The sequence below is a fragment of the Nothobranchius furzeri genome, chromosome 19 (assembly GCF_043380555.1).
Source record: "Nothobranchius furzeri strain GRZ-AD chromosome 19, NfurGRZ-RIMD1, whole genome shotgun sequence".
In the NCBI taxonomy this organism is placed as follows: Eukaryota; Metazoa; Chordata; class Actinopteri; order Cyprinodontiformes; family Nothobranchiidae; genus Nothobranchius; species Nothobranchius furzeri.
This window is the reverse complement of record NC_091759.1, coordinates 3713049-3736620: the sequence shown is the minus strand read 5'-3', so window position 1 is coordinate 3736620 and position 23572 is coordinate 3713049. Positions and strand designations below refer to the sequence as shown.

The window sequence follows — 23572 nt, the reverse complement described above, 5'->3', positions numbered from 1 at the left end:
GAACCCGCTTTGTCCATTTAGGGTCGTGCGCGGGGGGTGGGGGTGGGGGTGGGGGGGTGGGTGGGTGGGGGGGGGGGGGGGGTGGTAACTGGTGTCTATCTCCAGCGGTCAACGGGCAATCGGGTGGGGTACACCCTGGACAGAGAGCCAGTCCATCGCAGGGCAACACAGAGACACACAGGACAAACAATCATGCACACACACACACTCACACACCTAAGGATAATTTAGACAGACCAATCAACCTAACAGTCATGTTTTTGGACTGTGGGAGGAAGCCGGAGTACCCGGATAGAACCCACGCATGCACAGGGAGAACATGCAAACTCCATGCAGAAAGATCCCAGGCCGGGAAGCGAACCCAGGACCTTCTTACTGCAAGGCAACAGCTCTAACCACTGCGCCACTGTGCAGCCTATTTATTTTTTCCTCATATGTCAAAATGACATGCTTTTAAAAATCCTCCTACAGCAAATATGTTGCAGCAGAATAAAGATGTCCAAAAAGTGCAGAATGCTCCTCTTTTGTCCCAATGTTGACGCAGGTGCACATCTTAGTGACTCGTGTGTTACCGCAATATCTCGATAGAGCCAAAAACTATCATTACCCAATGTTATATTGTTTCTACCTTATATTGTTTATATTGCCCACCCCTACTAGTAGGCTAGTAGACATTAACCATTAGCAACTTCATGCCACAGCAGAATATTTTTAGCCAATTAAGAAGAGTAAACAAAGGCAGCAGAAGAGTTGCCCTGTTAGCCAGTCAGAGGCGAGACCTTTACATATCATAAATATTAATAAGCATTTCTGCCCCCTACAGCAAAGTTATTGACCTAACAAGTGAACAAGAACCTTTATTAGGAGCTCAAATCAATAATTGTGCTGTTACAAGCGTAGGCAAGTAGCTCCTACTTTATACCATTATGTTGAAACAACAGGAAGTATTTCTTTATTCCTGTGCGTTCGGGGTAAGTCAGGATATTACAGCCTGGAGAAACCGTCTGGATGCACGAGTGCCGTCTCTTTGGGCTCTCTGCTTGCATGTAGTCCTCACAGATCAATGCTGAAACTGTTCAAACAAGGTCAGCCAGGGATGTGAGACAAAAACCGTAAAAGATATGCATTTAAGTATCTTCGTTCCTCCCCTTTTATAGGATGGGAGTGTCCTCAAAATGACTCATGATGTCAGTAATGACTCAGCATGCAGAGTCCTTTTTTTGCCTCCTGAACAGAAGATATTCACTTAAAAAGAAAGAAAGAAAAACACCAGTTCTGGTGTGTTTAATGCTCCATCTCCCGTCCAAACTAACCAGGGTTAGGACTAGAAGCAGGTAAACCACAAAAGGTGAGTTCTGTTTCACACGTGCACGTATTTGCCAAACGGTCCCTAGGAAACAGATATCGATTTGAGCCGAGGAAGAATGAATTGATGGAAAGACGAAGGAGGGGTGGCACAAGCTGGGAGGGTGGGGCCATTTCTGTGGTTGGGGCAACAAAAGGGGGGCAAAGACGTTTTATTGCTAGACTTACAGGATAAAGGAAATATTATTGTCGGTGGTCGTAGCCGTTGGAGACTGCGTATAACAAATCCCTGGAAATGACTCATTAATGACCATCTTGTTCTGACTCCATCAGCATTAGTTAGGAGATTCTGGATTTGATTGGATTCTGCCTCCAGCCGTAACTTAACTCCTTTTTTATTTTCTTTAATGTTTTACCTAAATTTAATGAAGGCGTTTGCTCCATCAAGCCCAGACTTGCCTCTAAAGTTAAAAAAGTTTGAGTGAAACCTATAATTAATACATCTACTCTGCAATTTTAAATAAAACAGCAAAAAAAATGGGGAAAATGCCAAAAATGGCCTCGTATCTTCTACAGAAAGGGCTCTAAACTTACTTTTCTTTTTCGTTTTCCAGGTTTGTGTGGGGAAAACGAGAGAGCAGCCCATCCTAACTTTTCTGACACGGACTCGGATGATTAAAGTCAAAGCCGGAGCGATAGACAGAAGAGGTCCAACAAGCCCTGGACTGAATGCAGCTGATGCTGCTGATAGCGGAGCTTTTTAAACACCAAGCAAGGAAGCTGAACACTGATTACTCCGATGCTCATGGACCTGTGTGGAGTGTTGCAGATTTAAAGAGATGGAGGAATAACAGTTTGGGTCTGACACCTGGTTCCTGCTTTCCTTTTTGTTTTTTTTTGGAGTACTGACGCACAGCGGTAGCCTGGACGGACTGCTACGGTGCCGGGGAGAATAAAGGTGGTTAGTCAGGGCTGATGCTAAAGCCAGGAGCGAGCCATGATGTTCTTATAACCTGATGATCAACGGAGGTAAGATGTGCTCAAATTCACTTGATTCTTTAACTCAGCTTTATTGAATTGGTCATCAAACCAAAATTAAAAGGTATTTAATTAAATTCTTGCTGTTAAGTCATTATATTATTTCTGCTTATTTTCCAAAAGTCTTTTATCTGATTTTGGTTTTCAAACTTCTTATTTCACTACTAAAACTTTTCTCCTCAATCTAAAATGTATTTTAAATAAAATGATTGAAAAAGTATTGGATATTTACAGATTTCCAGACAATTAATTGCTTTATTAAGATTCTGTGAAAATCTTGACTGTAAATCATTAAATAAAATTTTTCCAGTGCTTTATATCAGAGGAACGAAATTGCCCTTCCCTTTAGGATGATCATTTTATTACATAAAAATTCGGTGTAATCAGATTTTTTTACATATATATTTTATTTGTGTCCGAACCGACTCATCGACGGTGATTATGATGATGTCACAGACGATTTATTAATTAGAAAATGTATTAACGATGCATTTTCACATGGAATAATTAGCTGAATGTGAGGCTAATGCTAGCTTGTTTTTGTGTTGTTTGTGATTTTGATCAAACTTGTCAACAGCTTACGGAAATGTCTTATCTTCCACATTTGTTTGGATTTTTCTCAGCCATAAACTTTGTTTACAGTAGAATTTTGAGACGCTTGCAGCACACCTCCTGTCCTCAGCTCACCGTAGCGTCCCTCTCCCTCCCATCTGTCCACTCCATCACACCCTGCAGTCAGAAAAGACTCTAGAAATACAGTTTCTCATTCATTCAGATTGTTGATCAAACCGTGATGGATTCTGGTTGAATTTAAACTTTACATACACTTTTTCCTGTGAATGGGCCAGAATTCTTTGTTTAAAAAAATAATCACAAACATTGTTATGCCTGTTTGCCTTTTGGCAGTTTAACTCCCCTCTCTGTTTGAAGATGGCGTACCAGATCGTCCACTACTCGACTGTGATGCTTATCTGAGCTGGAAAGCTTTTTATAGTCATACTGTAGGAGGAAGTGACTGCATGTTGTCCGCGTGCTTTAAGCTTCTCGCTGATGAGCAGTAGAAGTTGTCTCAAAGCCAAACTTACCTGCTCCTCCATCGGGTCCATTCTGCTGCTTTCCAGTTCAGCAGCCCCTCGTTAGCTGAGCTCGTTAGTTCCTCTTTGTTAAAATTAGCAGTATCATCTCGGTCAGTTAGCTGGCTAATGCATAACGCTTCAGCTAAACGTGCAAGTAATTCCTAACTAGTCATTTTTTTAGAGAACAACTTAGATTTCCTCTTCTAAACTCTGAACACACAATTGAACCAGTGACACTTGAACTGGGATGCTTTTAAGTTGGAAGAAGATGCTTAAACTGATCATTTGATGCTCTCGGGGTCGAGCCTGCTTTTGTTTTTTTAGTACGACTGCACACACACACGCACGCACACACACACACACATGTAGGTGGATGTTCTACAGGAAATACAAATACATTGGAAGTTATTATGTCAGCGTGGGGCGAGCTGCAGTGGTTTGTGGTGTAAAGTGCATCATAATTGTAGTTGAAGCTACTGTTTTCTCCTAAAATGCTGCTTGTGATTGTAAATTTGGTGCAAATTGTTGAAAAAAGACAGAATATCTTGATTTCCCATGTTTTGTCTTTACTGGATAATTAGATTGATTCATAATTATAATGTCATTGCTGATTAGAAACATGGAAAGTTTGTGCATAACCAATTTTTTTTTCTTACTTCTTAATAATCAAACAAATTTCCAATAAATCTAATAAAGTTTGCACACATTGAAGCGTACATTTGGTATTTTGTACCTTTAGAAAGTGTTGGATTGTTCTGGTTAAATTATTAGCCCCCGTTACAGTGACTCTTCTTCTGCACCGTTGAGTGCAAACATGTGTGTCCGTGATGGAGTGCATGTTTGTATGTTTTCCATTATGTGGTATTGTGGTTTTGCTCGGTGATGTTATTCAGTAGGGTGGATTGCTTTGAGCTGCTTGATGCTTCTCGACATGGTTTTGATTGTGTGTGTTCGACTCGGTCTACGCCTCCGAATGGACAAGCCCTCAGATGTCCACGGGTGCTCTCTCGTTTGTGTTTTTTGTGGCATCTGATAGTGCCTGTTATTAAATTATTTTGTTTGGTTTATTTCGAACTCTGGAATGTTTGGTAGAGATAATTCATCCATCCACAAAAGAGCTTTTGACATTCACACTAACATTCAGAAGTTTAACTTCTTCTCTCCGTGTTGTCTGTCTGGTTTGGAAGAAAATGTGCCAGCTTGCTGTCGTCGACTACCTGTTGACCCGTTTGCACAAAATGGGTCAGAACAGCTCGTTGTGCCCCTGATCATTTCATCTTTTGGCAGCTTTACGGAAAGATGTATGGTTTTTAGTTTGCCACAAAACTTTTTCTTCCTGTGTGTCACTTTGTTCAGTTTCCCCCAAATCGCAAAAACGACTAGTAGTTGTCTTTTGTTTTTCAATTAAAGACTACTGATTACGCAAACAGAGGGTGCGTCGCCACACGTCATGGCAATTACTGACTTAATTTGTTAGTCTACTGAAGATCGACTGGTTTAAAGGACACACAATCAATCAAAGAGATCAAAGTGGCAGATGTGCGTTTGTTGCTGTTGCTTCTGTTTTCAACAAGAAGACACACAACAATCTGAATTGGTGTGATACTACAAGTCAGTTAGCAAGTCATACCTGAAGGTCTGCATAAGTCGGGGTTTCAAACCCACAAAAATTTTCCGGAACTTGGCGTTGCTTTGAAGTGCTGTCTTTTTATGAGTCATCAAAAACAGAAGGTGTGGCGTAGAGCAACACTTCTCCTCAGGTCAGTACAAACTGATTTCTGTCTTGGCTGAGGGAGTTGAACCACCTGAAGGTTTTTCTTTGGGTCTTTTTGTTGCTGGTTACTAAAATGTTCATCACGATCACATATTGTGTGTCCAAGCCCTATTCAGATAGACATTCTGGAACATTTGTGGACAATTCAATCCGGTTTTTAACCGGAACTGTGTTTTCAGACACACCACTTTTGTACCAGAACTTGTCCTTTCGGCTGCGTTCACACAGCAGGGAAAAGTTCCAGATGTCTGGCGGTGGGGGGGTGGGGGGTGGGGGAGAATCGGACTTATGTTAAGAAGAAGAAGAAAATATCATTTCTATAGCGCCTCTCAAGATAAAAATCAAGAGGCGCTTAAGCATAATTCTGCACACATGTAGACGCATAAGAGACCTGGATGATGAAGCTCAATGGTTAAAGGAATCACTGAAGCGGTGTGAAGCGCTCCGTCGCGTGTCTAGGCGGTACCGTAGGAGGCGAGCTGCCGTGGTTCGCCGCATGCTACAGCAGCGAGCTATCTGGGTGTGCACAGCGCCCCCCGGTCCCCTCCTCCTCCCCCTCCCCCTTGTCTGGAACTCTACTTCACCAGTCTGAAGCAGCCACCCTGTCCGTAACAAGTCCGGACCTGTTACTAGGGGCTTCGTCCGGTTAAATTCCGGAACACGTTATCCGGATGTTTGTATTCAGACACAAAGGTCTTACGGACAGAGTCCGGAACATTTCCGTTTTTCATGGCCTGTCTAAAGGGGGCAGATTGCTACACAGCTTAACTCTTGTCTCTTTGCCTGTCCACCCCGTTTCTAATGCAGGATATCATCTGTTGTGCCATGAATAAAAAAATGTTGAAACTACTTAGCAGGAGGAGTATCTTAAGACCCTTCCTGTGCCCTGGAACTCGGATGCACCAAACCGTCAGCCTAAGTTGTTAGAACGGGACAGTTTTTGAAATATTATAAAGAATTGTGTGTGCCACGCCCGATACGGCCAGAAGTGTCGTCCATACCAACTGGGATTTACTCTGATCTGTTAAAAAAAAAAGATGCATTTTGTCTGTAATAGTTCCAAAATGGTGAAGTTCATGGTGTTATTACTCAACACATAATTTAAATGAGGCTAAGGTGATCATGTGACTTACCCCTACTTCACACTTGGAGGTAAGTGGAATGGTTCATTCGCGTGCTTCGCTGTGCTCAAATCCACACCGGGAGGGTCTTAGCTGGGGAGCGGCTTCTCCACCGTCCTCCTCGCTGGACTCACGAGATCACCTCGAGAATTCAAAGGTCACAGTTTGTTTATGCCATTAAACCAAAAAGAAGTAGGACATGAATTTTGATATCACTGTTGCCATAAAATGACAGGATTAAAGCCATGAAAACCAAACCACTGTACTTTTTGAAAGATGCAGGGAGGAAATTAACCGTTTCGTATCGACGTCATCTACATAGATATGAAATGTCGCTGCAATAGTCTTATTTTGAAAATGACTGGACGTTTTACACTGAAACCATGTGTGATTTCCAGTTTAGCCCTATGTTAACTGTGGAAGTTAAACGACTCGCGGCAAAATAAGAGCCCGATTCCATCGTTATCAGTGCTGCGTTCTGCTTAAGGGATGCGTCTGGAAATGTGCTCGCTACAGCCAGTCTGGATCAACCCATACTATAATGGTTCTGTTTGAAGTGGCGGTGTTCTGCTGCCTTTGCGTGCCGCTGATGCCTCCAGTGTGAAGTAGGGGTTACCTCTACCACTCCTGATTGAAGTTGTTCCTTATTGTGGCAAAATCGTAATACTTTCAACAGCATCGTATTGGTTGACTTTGGACATATTCACTTGTAGTTGAGTGTGATGTTGTATGCATTTATGTTTATGGCATATTTTGTCACACTTCATTACAAATCTGTAACAAAAAGAACCGTACACCATTTGGATAACGTCAAAAAATATATAAAAAGCTATTTTTCTACCCTTAAAAATAAAATCGGCAAACAGTAAACTAACTGTGGGACATTCAGCGTACCAGTAAACGGGTAAATAACTGTTCTGGGAAACCCTTCTAAAGAAATTCTTCCAAGTGTCACCTGTTTGTGTACTTAGTCTGTGGGGACGGCTTTACTCCGCCAAACCGTGGGGTAGTTTTTAGCTTCTTGGTGTTTAGATTTTCCAACCCTGGTGAGGAAGGTGCCATTATTTCGTTTTTTTTTTTTTTGTCCAACTTTCCTGTGGAGAAATCCATGAATCAGGTTAAGACTGGTTCTCAGACAAAACAGGGGCATTGGACTCAATCTAGTTTCCAAAGCATTTGCCAATTCGTATTTGTCTTGGTCTGTCGCATAGTTTAAAAAAAGCACATTATAGGTTTTAGCATGTCAGTATTTACTAAAAGAAAATACCTTAAATTTTAAATCACAACAATTTCTATAGAAAGTAGATCAATCAGACTTTAACCATTTTGGGAGTCTGCACCAAACTCAAACCTCCATTACAACAGAGCCCTAAACCTTGTGGACATTTGCATTGTGTGACCTACCTGTTTGTGTTTGCTCAAAGCTTGCTTGTATGCTCTTGTCTGGGTGCGCACAAGTTGTGGGTGTGTACTTTTTAGTTGGCTTTGCCCAAAAAACCCTGTGTTGTAGCCAAGCGAACAAGTGTTAACAAGCTCTATGCAGACTACTTATTTATTCCATATGCTGGTGATGTATACAGCTGTGTGCCGCCGCTGCTGGCGTGTCTGGAAAGAAAAATCACTCTTGTGTGAGTTACAGAACTACTGCTAAGTCAGCTCGACTGTGGCCGCTTGCACTGAGACAAAAAGCATATTGAAAGGCAAACTGCTGATATTATACATCTTTTACCCATGAATAAATCATAGAAGTGACATGCCTTTACTTGCACTGATTGCAGATTTCCCTTGTATTATTATAGCCAGCTTTCGCTGTTCACCTATACATCTTGACATCATAGGGAAAGTTTGAACATTAGTCACCACACTGTGGATTTTGGGGAGTTATTTCATGTCTTGTAATCATTTGTCAGAGTCTCTAAAGAGCTCAGTGTTGATGTGGAAAGAAAAGAGAAAAAAATCAGAGGCTGAATCTTCCATTGCCAGGTCCAGAACCTGCCAACGCCACTATACAGGATTATAAAGACAGCTAACAGGCTGATGGCTAATGGTGGTACAGCCGCTAGCAGCCAGCATAACTAGTTCCAGCAGCCCGGCTGCCTGGCACCAGCACAACAACTTTCCAGAACAATAAGAACAGAGTAGCTGGAGGCTGTAAGATAGTTCCAATTGGTAGTTTGTCCACATCCAGGTGCTCACTAAAGCCAAATGCAGCCAAATCACTCACCGTGATACACAGGAAGAGCGCTGTGTGTTTGGGCTGCCAGTGACAAGAGGCCATCAGTGTAAGGAACAATGAGGGAACAAAAACGAGCAGGACACAAGCAAACCTTTACGGTTTTAAAATCTAAATTCTCTTTATTTATAACACGCCACACATTTTTGTTAAGTGGAAGCCAGAGCTGCTAATGCAGATAGTTTGTAGGGTTGTCACTGTAACCAGTGTAGCGGTAAACCCCGGTAAAAAAAGTTTACAATAATAATAACCGTCTTGTTTTAAAAAAAATATATTATCTATATATGTAGGCGTGGTGACCCTTACCAGCCCCGTATCATCTGCTGAAGTTGCCGGTGGCACATGCGCACTTTGTTGTTTACAACCAAAACTTTCTTTAAGCTAAAGCTGAAATAATGGCCAAAGGAGGAGACGGCAATGCTCAGGACATTTATTATCCCTCAAAGAAGACAAAGTGGGAAGTACGGGCATCTTTTGGATATTTGAAGATTGCCGAGGGACAGTTGATAGAAGGCGGCTATCCTGTTTGCAGCACGTGCAGAAAAAGTGTCTGTGAAAGGCAGCAACGCTTCAAATCTCATGACACATCTGCGTGACCATCACCCACAACTCTACAGTCAACGCAAGGCAAGCTAACATTAGCGCTTTAGCTAAAATGCGTGATCCGAGGATTTGGGTTGAGGGAGAATGCAACGAGTCGATATATAAAGCAGCCGCAGCACCGCTACCTGCATATAAACCATGTCACGGACACCCTCCTTATTGAAATGACGCTATGCATTACGGGGCTCCCAGGGGCAGATAAGAGTTGGTCTCTCTCCGAGAATAATTATGAATTTAACAATGATTACTACCTGATGACATTTTCCCACAACTGCAAAGCTCACTGGAAGGACACAAACCGAGGACAATGTTTTCCTGATATAGGGTTTATTACTCAAGTAAGGGTAAAAAAAGTATCTGATTAGAAGGCTACTTGAGTACTGAGTATCATCTGATCTAATATTTTAAAATGATGACATCAAACAGAAATAAAATAAGAAGTTATGGGCAAATGTTGGTATTTTAAAGACTAAAGGGAAAAATGTAAACAATAAACAACATAATTACAAAATAACACATTTTAGGCAAAATTTAGACACAAACTGAGGACAATATTTCCTGACATACAGGGTTTATTTAATTGTGTGAAAATGTAGCATGTTTAAAAAAATACCGTGATAATACCGAAAACCGTGGTAATTTTGGTCACAATTACCGTGAGGTTAAATTTTCACACCGTGATGACCCTAGTAGTTTGTAGATAAACTGTTTAACACTTGGGAGAAAACCACAAGAAAAGCCATCCTTCCATGGTCCAGCAGGGTTTCCCCCAGAAAATGGGGGGGGGGGGGGGGGGATCGCGCGTTTCGTCCCGCAGCGCTCCTCCATGACAGGGGAGGGTTCCACAGGTTCTGCTGCTGTTTTTCACCAGTATCAGCTGATGGAGGGCTCTAGTTTCGTTGCGCTGTTAGTGTTGTTGTGTCAGTGGACACGGTAGGGTTGGGGAGGAGGGCGGGGCATGATGCTTAACCTAGCGGGTGGGCAAGCAAAATCTGGCAGGCCGCCAGGCTTATAAAGCGCTGGGGGAAACCCTGGGGCCAGAACAACCAAGTTGGGACTAAATGGCGTCTTATATCATCTAAAACTCATAGGAAACAAAAGTGGCTCCTGTTAACATTCAAGCTCCGCTTGTAGCTCTTTGGAAGTTTGATTAGCTGATGTTTGCTTTCAAAAACGTAAGAAATCTTAGTCTAGTCACTTGTTGTCTTGAAAACACGTTCTATGAATGAAAAAAGAACATTGCTTCTCAATACCGGCTGCACCAGCTACTACGTCTTCTTTGGAATTTGGCCTAAGATGAATGAAAAAGTTTTACATACAAGCCAATCAGCTGGTCAGTAGAATTATTGATCTGTTGAAAGATTGATCAGTCAATTTCATAGTTAGTTATTAATCGGTTGGTTGGACAATTGAATAATCAACTAGTCTGTCTTTTAGTTGTTCTGTTGAAAATTGGTTGTTAGATATGACTTTTCAGTCAGTTTCATTGGTTGGTGGGATAGTGGGCTGGTTGGGTGAATAATTAGTCAGTTGATTGGTCAATTAAATAGCTGGTTGGCTGGTTAGTTGGTTGAATGAACGATTGGTTGATGAATTGGTCCATTGGAATTTTGGTTTGCCTAACAATTGGTCACCAGATTATTTAGTCTGTTAAATAGCTTTAGAATACCCAATTGTCATTTAACTAGTTAGTTGACTGGTTTGTCGAATAACTAACTTGTTGAGTCAGTTTATAATTCGTTTTCTGATTGTCCAGGTAAATGATTGGTGCATCGATTAATTGGTTGATTGAATAATTGGTCTCTTTAAAAACTCGAAAGATTAAGTTTTGAATAGGGCTGCAGCTATCGAATATTTTTGTAATCGAGTACTCTTATCGAATATTTTTTTCGATTAATCGAGTACTCTAATAAATTACCCTTTTGTATTTGTAAACCATTATATCAAATAGCATGTTATAATTATGAAAGACCTGTTAAAATGAGCAAGCAATTGCCAGTTACTCTTCAAGTTTTATTCAAAATTAGTTTGCAAAACTTCAGCACTTCAACTTTACTTCACAGTAAACAAATGGCTGTGCAAAAAATATACAACCTGAGCCGATTTTCCCCTCGTGCGAGAATCTGCTAGCCTGCAAGCCAGACAAAAGCTAGGAGGATAACTGTTGAAGTAGCGCTGCGAGCGGCTGCGGCCCAAACAGAACCAGAACCGCTCACGGTGCATGCGCAAACAGCTCGCCGGCTGTTCCCTGTTAACACACGTCCGTTTTAATTTCAACACTTTTTTTCTCACACAATAACAAGGATTGTCGAGAAAGCATGTTTGCCGTGGTTTTGTCAAATTATACTGATCACAAAACATTTATTTACTTTCTTTCGTTTTCCTCTCATAAATACCCATGTCCTCCTGCAGCAATCCTGAGGGACAACAAATATCAATAACAACACAATAAAAAGTCCGACGTTTTGTGTAAAAACTGCTATTTTTAGCACATTTTAAGTCCGACGTGTTGCTACCAGACGTACGGTGTGAGCTGAAACTGAGTGCTACAAACGAAAAAGTCGCACAGTGTCCGCAGAATATATAGAAAAACAGGCTAAAATGCATTATCTTGTAGAGGCTCTGAGTCCGCTTGCAGAAGTGACATTTACAGGTGCTGCAGCACGGAGGATGTGGTGTTGTGGTAGGCTTAATCCATTTTACAGTATTTATACTGGACTACGTTTTCCGCCTAACGACGTGAAAAATGGTCCCACATCTTGACATTTTCTGTCTTTTTCGCACTCCACCGGGGTCCACGTTGTCCGCCATGGCTTAAGAGAAAGTTAAGTTACATTCGCTACTCTCGTGTGCAGTCCAGTGGGCATGTGCGTCACTTATTTCTGTCCGGGTGAAACATGACCACGGGCGACTGCAAAGCCACGAATTAATTAAATATGAATTAAACGAATCCTCGAGGCAGGGAATTTGACTCGAGGATTTTTTGTACTCGAATTATTCGAGGTACTCGAGGAATCGTTTCAGCCCTAGTTTTGAATAATCAGTCGCATGCTCTTTCCACCTCTATTGTGTGTTGAAAAAGGTAAATATGATTTGTTTGGAAAGGCGATAGTGACTCATCTAATACTCCCCCCCCCCCCAAAACCACATTAAACTTTATTATTTAAACAACAATAAGTAATCAATAAATGATCTTGTTCTTAAAGTGATTCCTTCAGTTGAGTACTGATGTCTGCATGCAGGAACCTGTGCTGCGTACATTTAGACGACCACATATTTAAAAGCAGTTGCGTTTCATCCCTATTGGTATAAAAGGTAATTTCCTTTTCAGTGAAATGAGCCGGTGCTCCCGTTGGTCTCTCTTGTGACATCATATCCTGGAAAAGTAACTTTTTTGCTTTTAACAAATCGATGCCGAGTAAGTTGCCTTAAAATATTGAACCCATTGGTTTCCTGCTGCTTTTACTTCCTCACACAGCTTTCCCTGCAACAACACTGGTGAATTTTAATTCTAGACCCTTTCAGGGCCAATTGCCTATAATGGAACATGAAACGTTCTATATTGTAAAGAAAATGGGAAGACCTGCCGCGTCTTTGACTGCTGAAGGAGAAGAACAAATTGGGAGATTGGCAGCAAGAAGGAGCAAATGCAGTAGAAGAAGACATCATAGTGGTTCAAATCATCAGAGAGGCCTCATTTAGTTCAACTAAGAGTAAGAAGAAGAAACTGAGACACAACTCTGAATATACATACTAGTGTTTCAATCTCAAGACGTGTGCATGTACAGAGCTATGTGGGCTTTTAAAAAAAATGTGAAATTCTGATCAGGTCTGGCTCACGACTCAGCTGCTGTTGAAATCGTCACAGTGAGGTCCGACTCAACGCTCGGAGATTTCTGTGCAGGCTGATGCTGCGTTTCAAATCTTGAGGTAAATCTCTGGGTAAAATCTGAGCGAGACATCCTTAAGTTTGGTTTGGCGCAGGGATCCTTCTAGTACTGCTGTTTATTTACTTTAGTAGTGAAGGTAGAAGGTAGACATCTCAAATGGTCTGCTTTGATTACAATTAGCCGTAGCACAAAAGGTCACGGTGCCGTGCTAATCAGTCTTTCCCCGTTAATGATCCTGTTATGCTATCAGACTGTAGACGGTCTCGACAAACACCCTGATCTAGGATTTCATTTTTTTTTCCTTTGCTGGCTACTTTTTAGCTTTGTAAGAATACCCACGTTTATGTAAGACGTTGATGGACATGCCATCTCAATTTCACAGTTTTCCAAAGCCAAATAAGAGTGCAATGCAAGTCACTTTATTAGCCAGAAAAGCTAGTGTAGCACAATTCTCTGGTGCTGTCGAAGTCCCCGTTTCTCACAGTGCTTCACGGAATAGATTTACAGCCACCTCTGTAGGGATATTAAGTTGGATACCTACCTTTAGACGCATAAAATGACTAACTTTTAGTGGATAAGTGCCCCAGAATGCCTAATGCTAAGCCTTTTTAGCATGTGTGCGTGTGGTAATCTCTAAAACAGGTTCCTTGCCATTAGTGCACCACTGAACAAGGCAGCAATTCATTCTGCAGGTTTAACGGTCTGGTGTGTGTGTGTGTGTGTGTGTGTGTGTGTGTGTGTGTGTGCGTGCGCTTTCTAAGTGTAGACTGTGTGTTGTTTTTAGAGCGAATTGTTTCCGTACGCCTGTCTGCACCATATGGGCCAATGTGGAAAAAAAGGCCTCTGTCTGTGTGAATGGGAATGCATATGTGAGTGTGTGATTGAGGGAGAAAGTGAGCAAGCGAAGGTTGTGTGTGTTTGCATGTTTCAGTGTGTGTGTGTGTGTGTGTGTTCGTAGAGCAGTCTGGATCGTCTAGAGCGAAGCTGTAAAAACAAAACCGTCTTGAGAAATGAGGAAAAAAGACATCATCAGAGCAGCGAAGTCTGCCCTTTTTCCTCCACACACACATGCACAGTCATTATTCCCTCTTTATCTCATCGTTTGTTTCCTTTATTATGATCTTAATCGTTTTGTTTCCGGCGTCACGTTTGTGATTGTTTCCTTTGTATTTGGTGACAAACCTAATGTGATCACTGTGTGCTTTTCCTCCAATTATCACCTCTCTTTTAAGCAAATGCTTTTGTCATTTAAATCTGTCTTGGGGCAGAATATTGTTTTCAACCTGATGAAAATAATCACTTAATTTCCTTTTTTCCTTCTCTGTGCGGTAATCACTTTCGCCACTCCTTTTGTTTATAATTTGTCTCTTTTGTTTTCAGCTTGTTTTTTTTCTAATTGGCACAAACCTCTGAGCTGTGGTAATGACTTCCGAGGGTAGCGAGCTTCTGCTCGTTGGCTCACTCACTCACTCACTCACTCACTCACTCACTCACTCACTCACTCACTCACTCACAAGTCTCAGAGATAGCGAGCATAATTACAGAAAAATAAACTCGTACAAAGAAGAATGACCATAAAGGAAATGCACTCCCTTGTGAGTATTTGCCAACAATAGGCCTGCTAAAATTTGCCAGCTTTCAGTTTATTGCCATGTTTGATTTATGAAGTTTAGCAGTTTTAGTTTTTAAATCTGCTTTAGACCAGGGCACCAAGTTCCAGTAATCTAGAGTTAATCACCGTTATGCATTTAGACATTTGTTAACATACAATTTCTGCTAAATTAATACCGTACTAAATTACAGCAAATACCCAGCTTGAGCAAAAGTAGCAAATTTGTTAAGTAAAACTATGAAAACACCTTTGTTTGATAACAGAATCTGATAAATTAAAGGTATTTTCACTCCAGAATCAGAATCTGTAAAAAAAAAAAAAAAAAAACTACAATATCAGATATCCAATTATCCAATCTTCCAGTTCTAGAACAAGTTGGACATCGCAACACCGCTTTATCTCAAGGAACTATAATGAACAGAATGCCTTTTAAAAGAAAGAACCATGGTCAACCAGAAAATGATCATTCTGAACGTTAGAAACGTGCACATGGAAGGTCCGTTTTGGCTATAGCGTCGTTTAGCACCGACCGTTTTATTTATTTATTTTTATCAGGAAGTCAGATTTTTGAGTTTCAGGTTGACCCGTCGGAGTTTACGGAGTATTGTCCCGTTGCGATCACCAGCTTTTAGGAGGGGGGAGGGTGGCCAGCTGATAATAGCAGTTTAACTTTAATATCCGTCAATGTTGGCATTAAAGTGTAATTTAGGAAAGTATTGGTATTGGTTTTTCCTCCTTTAATGACTCAACCTTTACATACAAAGCTTCATCTCCTGTCTGTCAAAATGACATAATATGACTGACCTGAAGTTTAATTTCTGAGATATTTTAGTTCTATTTGGCAAACAAAAACAATCTTTACCTTGTTTTTCATAACAGCAGATCTTTATAAATATTTTATCACTTTAACTTAGTCACACTAAGCAATTAGCCTAGCTTAGCATGTGTACACTGCTCATCAATTAGGTCACTTTAACACACGTCCAAACATTCCCCAAACCCATCAGTGGTTACAAAGAACAACGTTCTCCAAGGCACACACGTAAAAACAAATTCATGGGGCTTGTGAGCCATTTGTTGTCTCATTTTTGCATAAATGTAAACAAGGGAACAAAGAAAAACACATCAAGGATGGGTAACGGTTAACAGGAATTGTTTGTTTTTTAACTCATTCGCTGCCAGCGTTTCTCACCGCCTTTACTGTATTTTTTAAGGGTGACAGAACGTTGCACGCTAGGATGATGTCGACACCAAAACAACCACAACAAAGAGGAGACTCACCTCTTACATCAGGAAGAATCCGCGCGTTTTGAGCATTATCCGTTCTTTCATAATCTGTAGTTGAATTGTGATCGGCAGACGCTTTTCCGGTTCGTGTACTTTTTTTTACAGCAGCGGCCCAAAACGGTCTCCTAACACATGGATTTTCTGCTTGCTGATCACGTGACGTGTGACGTATGCGGATGAAGACCGGCTTTAGAGCTGAGATGTTTGTTCTCACGGTGCGGGGACTCGTTCCGACGCCCACACTGTAAAAAATGAGTTAAAGGCATCAAATTGAGTTTGGCAGGATTATTTAATGGACAACCAGGCTCCAAGCTACCTATCTGAGCTTTTATCCCCACACACCACCTCTCGGAACCTTAGATCCACATGTGAAAACCTCCTGGCTGTTCCTCGAACCAGACTGAAAACCAAAGGGGACAGGGCCTTTCAGACTATTGCACCCAGACTTTGGAACAGTCTACCTTCAATTCTCCATCTCTCTAACACTGTAGAGGTCTTTAAAAATCATCTAAAAACTCACCTTTTCATCCAGGCGTTCCCTCCCTAAATGTTTCAAAAAGATGGCTTTGTTCGGGTTCACACCTTCACTTTGTTTGTACTCATGATTTTATTTTCTACGTTTAACACTGCTATTGTTTTTCTGATGTTTTTATTGGTTAGAGGTATTTGCCCTGATCTTTATCATGTTGTACAGCGCTTTGTGATTTATATCTGTGAAAGGTGCTCTATAAATAAACTTTTACTTACTTACTTACTTACAATGGGATGAAGCTGCTGTTATTTTCCATGAAGTCGACTAAGGCCCTGTCCACACGTAGCCGGGGATCTGACAAAACGTAGATATGTTTCTACGTTTTGGCCTGTCATCCACACGAAAATGGAGTTTTTTCACAAGAAAACGGATCTTTTTAAAAACTCCGGCCAAAGTGAAGATCTGCGTTTTCTCCGTTTTGGGTGTCTGCGTGTGGACAGACGAAACCGGAGTTTTAAGGTCCGCAACGTCACTTTCCGCGACAGAAGAATGCTGACATCACGTGTGCGACCTGTGTTTACACTAGCCGGCATCATGGATGCCCTCAGAGCTGCGCTCGCTTTATCAATTGTCCAAGCGCTTTTTGCTTGTTTGTTTTTGCAATTGGAATTACTGCTCCTTGCGGAAGACCACAGATGAAGGACGAGGTTAAGAACGGGGGAAGTACTGCCGCCTACAGGTCTGGCATGTCCTTAACAACGTATTTATCCGGGTATGTGTGGACAGAGTTTTTTTTTTTAAATGAGGTGGTGTGGATGCAAGTTTTTGGAGGGGCGGATATTCATTTAAAAAAAAAACAGCTACGTGTGGACTAGGCCTGAGTTCTACCTGTTTTTATGTTTGCTATGGTGGCTAATTTTAATCCGGTTGACTTAAAAAGTGGACAAGTTAGAGACGTACATCTAATCATTGCTTTCTAAGAGTTTAATTAAAATCTGTCTAATGGTTCATGAGATGACACACACACACACACACACACACACACACACACACACACACACACACACACACACACACACACACACACACACACACACACACACACACACACACACACACACAGAGAGAGAGAGAAAAAAACATCTGCACTGCCTGTTGCCTCTCAGTGATGGCTGATAATAAACCTTTTCATCTTCTGTAAATCCTAACTTGTCACTGGATGTTATAATTCTCTTTAACATAAAGCCCAAAGAGGCCAGCGTACACCCGCGTCTAATACATCCTGCTCTGTCTTTTTTCTAACTTTGTGCATTCACCAACAGATTACGGAGTTGGGAAGCGTAGCTTTGAGATGCTAAATTCCACTAAGCCTTATTGATGACTGGAATCTGACTTGAGTCTCGTCTCCAGTGTGCTAGTTCTCCTGGTGTGAACTCTGCTTTAATCGCTTCTCCTTCCTTTCTTTCTTCCTTTCTGGTATCTTGATATGGTCTGTGTTCTGCACGGACTTCCAAACATTTACATTTCTGCTTTCAAGTGCTGTTTATATATGGCTCTTATCTGCTATCTAACACGCACGCACGCCAAGACGGGGACAGACGGTGAATCAAGCCTTGAGTCGTCCCGACAGCCACGCTGTTGCTATGTCCATAATAGGACAGGAGGAGAGAGGAAGCAGAAGAGTGCCACATAGACAGAAGAAGGGGGAGGCAGATCATTTGCCACCAGAGTGTTTTGTGGTGAGGTGAGGCGTGGAACTTTGGTGACTTCAGTTCACGGGCTTCTTTTTTTTTTGTGGTGCTCCACTGATTCTCAGTAGGGAAATGTTTCCTTTCATCTCTTCCCCTCTTTTAGATTTCTGCCCCTGCTACAGAACAGCACCCCAGAGATTGGTAGGGATTCAACGCCTTGCTCAGGGATACTTTAGCAGTTCAGCAGGGAGGCTGCGCCTCACTCCGAGCTGGGATGCCTTGAGTTGCCCTTTCACCTTACCTCACCACTCTGTACTCAGGTACTTGAATGCTGATTTGTCTTGATAAACTCTTGACAAATTTCCAATATGGAAAAACCTCTGGGACCAGTGGCTCCACCCTCATCTTTACTCAGCAGAGAGGGAAAGCTGAGGCATGCGGTATTCCTTCGGAGGATGAAGATGAAGCGAAAAGCTCCCTGGTTTGTCTGAAAATAGATAAATAATTTAAAGTCACATGCCACTTTTCCTACAGGGTAAACTGTGAATTGTGGTTTGGCTTGTGGCTCAGACTAAACAAGTCATTTGGGAAAGGCACTTTGTAGTTTAGGAAGCAGCAAACACATTTAACAGCTTCTACCTTTTGTAGCTTTTTGACATTTCACATGTAAATGTAGATTTGTGGAGGACGAATGTTATTTTCTTTTCCTCTAAATGAATGACTATAAACATTTAGATATGTAACCAATGCTTTAAGGATATAAATCCCGAACGTGACTCAAAGTAGAAGAAATGGCTAACTTGCATATCACTTGTTGGTCGCTGCACAGGGAATTTTTTGGCCTTCTTAGCTCACAGGACTTTATTTACTTCTAAGGGGCCATTTAAAATCCAACTGGGATAACTTCCTGCTCAGTTTTATTGATTTAATCGCTTATTTTTTAGGTTCACCTTCTACCTCTAATCACTACAGTTGGTGAGTGACTGTTAATCTACAAAATCAACCAGCCTCATTTGTTAAAGGCAACAATTCCTGTATTATAACTTGGGAAATTCTGAACAGCCCCCAATGCAATATTCTGTCTTAACTGCTCAGGATGTATTTAACTTAAGAAAAGTGAAGATTTAATGAAAATAATATTAATTGAAATTATAAATCAAGCAGGAAAAGACTTTCTGGCCCATTCACGTGAGGGTGAGTGATCGAGTGTTGAACTGGCCTTGCAAGCAATCCTGTATATGTAAATGTATAGTCTGGCCACAACCCATAGACAGAGCTCGGTCATGGGGAAGAGTCAGCAGTTGTCTTTCAAAAGTGTCTCTGCTTGCTATTGCACAGTGACCAATAGGGTTGGGCGATTTGTATAAATTTTCCCACCGCCAATCGTCAGTCAAAAAAGACGACGGACGATTTATTCATGCATGTGACGTCATGACGCATGGACTGGTTTGCGAACACAGAAGAATTCAAAACATAGATTTTTTTCAACCCTTATACGACCTTAGTGCATTTTTTTGTACTCCAAGGACAAAAACGTTAGAAAATTAAAGGGTTATATAAGGGTTAATACAAGCGCAGCACATATGTTTGTTGGAAGAGAAATTAATATTTTTCTTTTTGTTTAATTTTGTATTTGTAGTTTGGTAGAGTGACGTATAAACGGCCCGTAATAAACACGGTTAAAATGTTCAAAAGAAGCCTCGCCTTTGTTTCCCTGTGGTGCCCACTGTTGTTATTTTATTTTAGCAAAATGTTTCTTTCTGAATAAAGGCTACTCGGGTTGTTTTATAAGGGGATGGAATGAATCGTTGCTGCGTTTGGACGCACTCTGAGGAGGCAGCTCGCTGCCAGAGGTCACATGATCCATTTATCCCTGTCACTTTTTAAAATAATAAATAATCATTAAATTTCCATTCATTTTAATTAATATTTAGTCCAACCAAGCTGATCAGAATGCCCCAGTAACATGAACAATGCAATTAATAGGTTTCACTTAAATTAGGAACATTTAACCTGCTGCGGCTCGAACGCACATTCCTCCTGCGCCGCGTAAACCTGAACGGGTCAGCTGCAGCTTGTGTGTAATCAGATGTCTCTAGGAAGCTTTCTGAAGAGGTTATGAGCTTCTAGACTTTTGCCTCAGACAGACTCATGGCTGTTGAAATAATGTCCTGGATGGATCCGTGCTCTGCTGACACACTCGAAGCAGGTGCAAAGCAAAGTTTTAAGTCGGGAAACATTTCTCCAAATGAAATAACCAGAAGTCTTCCAGACTGAAAGATGGAAGGGTTTTCCACTTTCCACTCAACGCCGCGCTGTAGTGCACGATGTCGAGTGCGTCACAGACGCTCTCCAAACCCCTCCTCAGTGTGCCGCTCTGTCAGCAGCCAGAAGGCAGCGGAGGAGGTGAGAGAAGGCTCAGATGCGCTGATGGAGATCTTTTCTTGATTGTTACCTCCGCGATGTTCTCTGTGCGTAGCGTGTAAAATATTCGTCAATAACAAATACATGAATAAACAAATCGCTTCCTGTAAAAATAGATCGTAACGGCTGAGCCCATCGCCGATGGTTGATTAATTCGTCCCATCGCCCAACTTTAGTGACCAACGTGATGTATTCACAGCTATGGAAATCTTTCAACGGGGAAGTCTGCCATACACTGTTGAAGACACAAATACATCCTTTTTCTAAACAAGTATCTCCATCTGCTCTTCTCTAAATAATCTAAAGTTGATGCCAAAGTCTTTTCAAGTGATCCGGCACCATCTAAGTTGTTTTGCTCCATTGCATCATCCTACCCACCAAACTGATAAAGCGCTGTGATTGGTAAGCACAAAACTGATCGGGCCAGCAGTAGACCTGCTGAGGCTTCTATGGAGCGTGACTAGACCGACATGCAGGGAAACATCGTTTGGCTTTGGCTACTGTCTGTCTAAATGTCTAGGCTAGTGTTAATCAACTAAAGAATGCACAAGACCACTTCCACTTATGGTCCTTTTCCCACTAGTGCCTACTCGTGGCTTTTCCTCTGGTAACTTGTATGTATTTTTTAGAACCAACTTTGTTGGAGTTCCAAGTTAACCTGACATCAGAAGGTTGTTGGTCACTGATTGGCTAGGGGGTGGAGTCGCCTACACTTCCCTATACTTGCAGCCTTTTCTTTTCGAGTCAAAAAGCTACATTCTGAGTAGAACGTTCAACATCGTTACCACGATGAACGTTGCTATTGTTGTGTTGTATGTATGTGGTGTAAATATCACCTTGCACTGCTTTTTAAACTCTGGGGGCTTTTCTGCTATGAATTGTCAACACAATAAGCTGGGTAGAGTCAAGCCAAGTTAAACCATGCTGAGTAGATGGACATTAGTCCAAGAAAAATTAAATGCCAGATCCCCCTGCAAAGTGTGTCACTGAGAGTTTAAAACAAAAATTATTCTTGTGCAAATATTGGTGTATTCACCTTTAATACTACAGTAATCCCTCGCTACTTCGCGGTTCGTTCATCGCGAATTTGCTGCTTCGCGGATTTTTTCTTTGGAGCATTTTTCAGGGGGAATTCGCAGATTTGCGGTATTTTTCACTGATTCGCGGTATTTTTCTATGCGAAATATCAAGAAATTCTTGTTTTTTTTTCATAAATTTCATCATAAAATGCACTTTTTGTAATAAAACAAAAAAAAAAACAAGTAAAAAATTTTTTTCTTGAGTTTTACTCACAAAAAGAGAATGTGATCATACGATAATTCAATATAGTACTGTATGTCAGACAGGTCGACTGAATTCGGGAGTTGAGCTTGTAGGGAACGTGGTTTCACAGACGCGGAAGTGATAGCGTCGGTGAAACGCCGGCTGATCTAGGAAACCCCCGAGCGTTCGAGTGTCAGCGAAGTGACACGGAAATGCCGGGCTTTCCAGAAGTAAGTAAGATAACTTACTGATAGCTGATAGTTCGTTGGATTGATCGGTAGGTTGGAAACTCTTATCATGAATCTGAAGAAACGATGACTGAGTGGTGAGCTGGAAAGGCGACTTCCGTTTATAGCCGTGGTTTGTGACGTAGGTGGGACGTGGAGGGAATCCCCGCGAGGGGCATGCTGGGAGTCCCTACTTTGCGGATTTTCACCTATCGCGGCCAGGTCTGGAACGCATCTACCACGATAAACGAGGGATTACTGTAGTTATTAAAATGCAGCAGTTGCTGGATTGATGCAGTTCAAAGTGGAGTGCATCAAATAAAACAATATTACCCCCCCCCCCCCCCCCCCCCACACACACACACACACACAGTTGTTGGAAAAATTCCTAGGGGAAACACTGGCTTGTCATTCGTCAACTTGACGAACGAGTATCAACTAAGTTTCGAAACAAATTCTCATAGTATCATTTAAAATAAAAGTAAGAAAAGCTAAATTAAAACATGGATCAGGACTATCAAAGCCCCATTAATTCCCATTTAATTTGATCAGTTAGTGACAGTGTATTCAGAATTGCTGCCATTTGACAGCATTAATCCGTTTTCTTTTGTTAGGGATAGTTAATTCTTTTGTGGCAGGGAGATATGCCATAAATGGCAGGATGACGGATAAACAATGGGCTCGTGAGGAAAGACAGTGAGTGATAGAAAGTCTTGTAAAAGAAGAATGATGGTGTGAGATTATAAAGGGGTTGTGCAGAGAGAGAAAGAGATTGAGGGAGGAAATGACACATAGGTGGAAATAATCTCATCTCTCCTCCTGTCTCATGCTCACTTCTTTTTCCGGCACACTCGTTCCTACAGAGTTATAATTGAACAGTATTTGAACATTTCTTATCTGCGTCGTTGTCCAAAGAGATTTAGAGTCGAGAATAATTATTATTCTCGACTTTGTGTGTGTGTGTGTGCGTGTGTGTGTGTGCGTGCTTGCACTAAAGTATGTGAATGCACACAACTTACACACACGTGCCATGTGATTCGTATCAAACTGACTCATGGGTGCTTTTAAGGCAATGAAGTTACCACTCATCTGGCTGCCTGTCTTTCTTCTCAGGCTGTCTTTTTGAATCTCTTCTACTGTTTCTCCCATTATTGGTCTTTATGAAAACGTTAATGCAATCTGATAACACGTACTGTCAGTTTTCATTGGATGGGTTTCTAAAGAATTGTGAAAGAAATTTCAAGCTTTTAAAATTAATTAAGAATAAAACTGGCATCTGGCACATTCCCATTAACTGGTGTGGATGACGTAAACTAGGCTGCATAGTGTTGTCAGTCATTGAAGGTCGTGTTTGACTTGCGCAATCAACTAAGAACAAAACGACTAAAGCCTGGGGCACATTGGAGGTGGACGCGCAGCGCCGCACCCGCGCCGCACCGTCATTTTGAATAGAAGCCATTATAGTTAATGAGAGTTGGTACACGGGGACCGCCGCGCCGAGGCGCTAAAGATAGGCACCAGTTTACAACGTTGTGGAGTACTTTACAACAGACATT

General features: G+C 41.6%; 1 protein-coding gene across 1 annotated transcript in view; it reads left to right on the top strand.

The window, feature by feature from the left end:
• Nucleotides 1-2089: 2089 nt before the first annotated feature.
• The window catches only part of trps1 (trichorhinophalangeal syndrome I), a 137903-nt gene continuing 116420 nt past the window's right edge, over nucleotides 2090-23572 (top strand). Inside the window, exon 1 of the mRNA XM_070547454.1 lies at nucleotides 2090-2334. Within this exon, the coding sequence (XP_070403555.1) occupies nucleotides 2322-2334 (13 nt within the window). The 5' untranslated portion in view covers nucleotides 2090-2321. The remainder of the gene's footprint in view (nucleotides 2335-23572) is intronic.